Raw genomic sequence first — 5,967 nt, forward strand, 5'->3', positions numbered from 1 at the left:
CTGTCTTGACCCATCAGGTGGAGTACCATCCTTTTCAGCAGCCCACTCACATGATAGAGTACTGTCATGAGAAGGGGATTGTGTTCGAAGGGTACTGCCCACTAGCCAGGGGTCAAGTCCTCAGCAACCCCACTGTTCACCAGATAGCAGAAAAGTACGGACGCACACCTGCTCAGATCTGCATCCGCTGGAGTATTCAGGTTGTCACATTGTTCAGATACAGTCTTCCCCACCCTAAGCTGAATTGGCCTGAGGCATATGCTTGTGTGAATACTGTTTAACTGCAGTTTTATTCTTATTTTCCTCAGAATGGAGTTGTCACAATACCAAAATCTGTCAAAAAGAACAGGATAAAAGAAAACTGTCAGGTGAGTCAAACATCTGGTGCAGTCTTTTCAATGTTCAGAAAGTCCTTAATTTTAAACACTTAAAATTTAAAAGTGTTAAGATAAACTACGTTATGATTGAGCAAACAGGCAGGCATGACATCATAAAATACATTTAAATGTGAAAGGTTAATATTCTGTGATTAATGTAATGGCAATAGGGAAAAAAATACTGCACTTACTCAGGGTACACATAATCTTTTTTAACTAATCAGGGTACAGTATCATACTTGGAATTAAACCTAAGACAGACTACAAATGGAAAATTGTACTTAACTTGAGATTTTGGCTGGGTTCAAACTCGTATTGACCACTGCGGAGGACCTTACAGATACCAGAAGTGAAGCCACCACGAGTCGATCGGCCCCTGGTGTCTGGTTGCAGTATAGGTCATAAACCCTGTCTCTATGAGAGTGGATGGGACATGAGCCAAACTAAAAACAAATCAAATAAATTGTTCCCAGAGGTGATATGTCATATTTGGTAGATATTATCATGCTGATTTGTGTACAAGTGATCATTGTAGGTTGTTGTTTGATGATATAGAAAGGGGGTATTTTTGGGCAGTTTGACAGCTTTGATTGGGGGCTTGATACATTACTCTGCTACTTGGCTGCTAGTGCACAGAATCTGGTTACAAAATGCCAAGACAGCAGCCATTGTATTCATATTTTAGCTTGACTTTTGCATAGTGGAGGGAAGTGGTGATATTTATATGCAGTCAGTGGTGTTGAATGAACATGCAACTGTTTAAACTGCACCTTTAGTTAAAAGGTAGGTTCAGGATTTTTCAGATCTGTCTGAGTAATTTTGATGTGCCCATGTGTATGTAAGAATATGTACCACACTGACCCTTAAACTTATCACCTGAAAGTGACTATGCTATAAGAAGTGGGGGGCAAGTTCACAGGTTAATGTTTTAGTCATTGATCACCTAGATTCTAGAAGATTAACAGAAGTTTTTATTATGGGGCAAAACATTTTGACTTATGATGAAATATTTGTATTATAGAATACATTGATTTAAGTATATTTTTGGTGAAAATCAGTGACAATAGCCAGGAGACTAGGCAGTGAGACAATCAGAAGCCAGAGGCTTAAATATGTCAATTATAGCCACTAATTTTCTCATTTCATCTATTTCTTCTTCTTCCTCCTCTAAAAAGCTCTTTCCCATACATACAGGTGTTTGGATTCCAGCTGGAAGAGGCGGACATGGCCGCTTTAGGAAGACTACATGATGGAAGACACGTTGGTTGGGACCCAAGAGACGTGGAATAACAAGATGTAGGGAAGCACAAGATGTGTCGGACCTGGTATTAGTTTTGTGTGTACCATTTGGCTGAAGAGCTAATCTTTTAATTAACTGGCTGTTATCTTTAAATTTGCCTATAAGGAGACTCTGCAGGTTTATTGATCCTAGTTTTGTGCATGATATACTTGGTATCTAAGCAGTACCAAAAATAGCACACAGCAATGTTAACTTTGACACCTGCATTTAATTTTGACAAAAATGCAATTAGTCAATTTAGTCTTTTGATTTTTATTAGTTTGTCAAAAACTAAATGCATTTTATTCCAGTTTTCATCATTTTTCATAAATACTGTATATCCTAATCTTTGTTGAGTACAAAGTGCTGCTCTGCTCTGCAGAAATTGGACTCATTTCATAAACTCCTCTTCAAAGGGTTCAGCTTGAGAGGTGACGTTAAATCATCAGATAACAGTTTTTTTATTTTAAACTTACATCAGGTCCCACCCAGTAGTAGAAACATTACTCCCTTTCAAGTAGCTCCAAGGTCGGTAAATCCAACCGGTGGTCGCTGCGTCTTCCCCCACACGACCACATACAGTCCCAAAGAAGTGAAATTAATTACAACTGGTAGTGTAGCCCTGCCAATAACATCATGGATTATTAATTTGCTGGTTAACCAGCAACATATCGCATGTGGCAGAAAACCACTTGCAATTGAAAAACACCGATGGCTGTCAGGCAAGCTCCCATGAATGTGCAACTGCCTAGAGATTATGACCATTCAGGGAAATCCTTGAACTATCACATCCTTTTTTTTTGTTAGAAAAAAGTCACAAGAGTTTGTGAAACATGTATAAACCGAGTCAATTCCACACAGAAATCTTAGAACATACAGTAGGTACACCTAATTCTTTTGAGCTTTACATCTAAGATGATAATTCACCGTTGAAACACTAAATAAAAAACAAGGAAACGCATGCCATGTGCTCTTTAATGTTACATCTGATTGTAGATGAATTTGGTTCATAGAACTGTTTTATCCTCATGAAGCGCTAACACCATAGGACAGAGACAGACCGTTTCTGAATGTAAGATGGTAGCTCATCAAAATTAGTTAGACAAGCGGCTGATTCAGCTCCTGAACAGGAGGTATGTTTGGTCAGCAGAGGAAACTTTCACTGATCAGGAGCTACAGTTTGTGATTTCACAGACAGCATTTACTTCATGTCCATTCGTCAGTCTCTTACATTATGATTTACTTTTATTTGTTGATGAAAAATATAAAACATTTCATCCCGAAAAACAGGTTGTCAATAAATTTTTCTTTTTCTTTGACAAGATTAAGACTGGCATATTGGTAAAACTGTATGCTGTGTGCTGAAAAAAAAAGAAGCAGTGTTTCTCTGATTTTTTTACTGGCTTTAAAGTTAAGCCTTCAACTGTGAAAAGCTGAAAGAAAAGGCATGGTCAGCTACTGCAAAGTAGTTCCCTAACTTGCTCTTAAGCAAATAAAACAATGCCAAACATTCAGAGTTAGCAATATCATTTAATCTTTCCCACTCAGCTTGGAATCACTGTTGCACATAAGTTACATCTTTTCTCAATTTAACAGGTTTTTTTTCTTCAAACTTCCAGTTTGACCTACCTCTCGTATCAAACAAACAAACAAAAAAAAAAGCAGATTGTATTATACAAAAATGCAAACCAATTTTCACACAGTGAATTCTCTTACAAAGTCATAAAATGGCGTAATAATGGTTACATCCACATTGGAGGAAGATAATTCTAGACATTCCTTAATGGAGTATAATATACATATAAAAACTTTTTTTTCTTGCTGAAATCAAACCTGTACCTTAATTTAAGAGATATTTTACATGGGTGCAATTATATAAAAAAAGCCATTTGCGAATTTCCCCAGAAAGTCTGGGAATAAAATGTGAGCCTCAAACAGCAGTAACAGAGTTCAGTGGTCAAGGGTGAGAGTGGAGGGGTTAACTGGTTATGGAAATGAGGGATAGAGGCAGCAGTTCCACTCAGAAACAAAAACACACAGGAGACCGAAATGAATATCTTTGCTATTTACTATAAATCACCCCATGCATCACTGTATGTCAGTTGTGCTAAGCTAAAGGTGTTTTAGACTCCTTCAGACCTGCAAGGACCTACCAGGTAGAATCAGCATTGTGAGTGTTGGCCGAATTGCAATGGAGAGAGAATGAGAAACACCACCAATAAAAATGTTACTAATTCATGGCTAAACCCAATTCCCTCTTTTTGGTTTGAAGAGTTGTCAAAGTGGGAAAAAAAATACTGTGAATGTCACTCCGATACTGTTATAGCTGCTGAATACACATCAGGCCAGATGGTGCACTTAAGGCTAAGATTCACAGGTCAGTAAACTCACTCAACTACTGCAGAAATGAAAAGAAAAAACTCAGCTACGTTGATAGTTTTGCATGAAAAAAAAGGAAGGAAAATGCATTTAGCTTCAAATCTTGAGATTTGCATTACTGCAGGTTTGACTGACATTTTCTAGGGGGGGGGTATGTGTGACCGCTCTCAAAATCATACCAATTCAGTGTTAATCAGTATTTTTCAGACCATCTCATGCTCCTGTACCAAACAGGCATTGTTAGAGGATTCTAAGGCTAACCTTTCAGAGACTCCCTGAATATCCTCTTGGGGGTGAGGAAAAAAAACCCAAACACTTTTCTAATACCTCAACACTATCACCCAGTACAACACACTTTGAGGGGGAAAAAAAAAAAAAAAAAACTTAGAATACACTTTCTACAATACAATCTAGCACGCACAAAATGTCTCTATAAATTTTCCAAAGTTACAGACTTTTGTCTTCTTCGGAAGCATAGTCTATAAAGAACATCTTTGTTTGAACACAAAAGATAAAGTGAACACACATCAATGCGCACAGAAGTCCTTCGTCTGGGAAAGGATTAAGTCTGTGTTGGCAACCAGTGGACAGAAAACAAATCAAAACCCCAAAGAAAAATGCTGATTCTAAATAGAGATCATTTAATATAAATGCTGAGCAAGTAGATTAAGAGGTGGCACATTAATAGTGCTTTAGTATATTAATGTGTGTATACATACTCATGTATAAGTGAGCTGTGTACCTAAACAAATGTTACAAGGAGCAGCCAGAGGCTTGAAGTGTGGCTGGGAAAATAATTTAAAAAATGTTTTTTAAAAGCCCAAAATATCCATTATCATGGCACTGACAAATTGGATGCCCATGAAACAACCCAGAGGAGGATGTCACACACACAAAATGTGTTTAACTGATGCATCAGCTAGCAGGGATTTGTCAAACTCTGCCAGTGTCTCAGTACGCCTCATCTGGCCAAAACGGAGGCTTGACGTTAAACTGAAACGCCCTGATCCAGAGCTTTTCCCTCTATCCTTCAACCGTTCAAGTGCAAGGACTCACTCACTCTTGGCAGAGCTGTAAAACTGTAGCCAGTCATGCATATTGTTTACAGAAGGCAAGGAGCTCTGTATTGAGCATCAGTAAACAATTTGCATAATGGGAAAAGAGCAATAATAATAGTAATGGTGGTGATGATGACAGTAGGTTATAAATTTAAAAAAAAAATCTAAGTTTGAATAGAATACTCACCAATATGGCTGCTTAAATATACTTGAAACAATAGAACATATTAAACATACCAAATCTGACAAACATTTCAAATGTACTATGCAGCTAAAAATACTACAAGAGTTACCTTTCTACAAGTACAAACGCAAGTCTTGCTCCATTCAACCATGTCGTGAGAAAAAGAGGAACATGTGTCCACTTAAGCTCTAGGTGCCTTCAGTAGATATGCCTCACTCCCCAGAATCATAATGTAAAGCATGAACAATTAAACAAAAAGACAAGGGAAGGCAACTTCATAGAAGTTAGGAGAACAAATGACAAGATAATCCCAATGGGGAGGCCTTTTGTGTCACCAGATGAGAAGCTCTGAGAAGGGAAAACGTATTCTGATATTATAAAGTCGAGTTGACACTCATTCACCTGACTCCAGGAGCAGATTGAAGTGCTCTCTCAAGGGCATTCATCCCCCGCAACCCCCCCCCCAAAAATAACTGAGTGTTCTGTGAAAAACCTCACAACATAATTGGCTAGGTCTGAATGCAACCCTTCGGAGCACAGACAAAAAGCACTGAAACCAAACCACATCAGGTCACACTGCAACTGAGAGAAGCATATTGTAGATTCCCTTATAGAAAACACATGGAAAGCTCATTATCCAAAAAAAAAAAAAGTTTGCAATCTTTAAAAAAAAATGCTTTGATTAAATAT

General features: G+C 37.9%; 2 protein-coding genes across 3 annotated transcripts in view; one reads left to right on the forward strand and one right to left on the reverse strand.

Moving 5' to 3' along the window:
- The window catches only part of LOC109957691 (glyoxal reductase), a 5,502-nt gene extending 3,317 nt beyond the window's left edge, over positions 1 to 2,185 (forward strand). For both annotated transcript variants that reach the window (XM_020595790.1, XM_020595789.1), the window contains 3 exons: positions 18 to 200; positions 309 to 368; positions 1,572 to 2,185. In XM_020595790.1, coding sequence (XP_020451446.1) covers positions 18 to 200; positions 309 to 368; positions 1,572 to 1,667 — 339 coding nt within the window. In that variant the 3' untranslated portion in view covers positions 1,668 to 2,185. The remainder of the gene's footprint in view (positions 1 to 17; positions 201 to 308; positions 369 to 1,571) is intronic.
- A 3,601-nt stretch (positions 2,186 to 5,786) lies between these two features.
- Positions 5,787 to 5,967, reverse strand: part of rc3h1b (ring finger and CCCH-type domains 1b) — a 12,937-nt gene continuing 12,756 nt past the window's right edge. Inside the window, exon 21 of the mRNA XM_020595858.1 lies at positions 5,787 to 5,804. Within this exon, the coding sequence (XP_020451514.1) occupies positions 5,787 to 5,804 (18 nt within the window). The remainder of the gene's footprint in view (positions 5,805 to 5,967) is intronic.

Source organism: Monopterus albus, unplaced genomic scaffold (assembly GCF_001952655.1).
Source record: "Monopterus albus unplaced genomic scaffold, M_albus_1.0 scaffold28.1, whole genome shotgun sequence".
Taxonomy (NCBI): domain Eukaryota; kingdom Metazoa; phylum Chordata; class Actinopteri; order Synbranchiformes; family Synbranchidae; genus Monopterus; species Monopterus albus.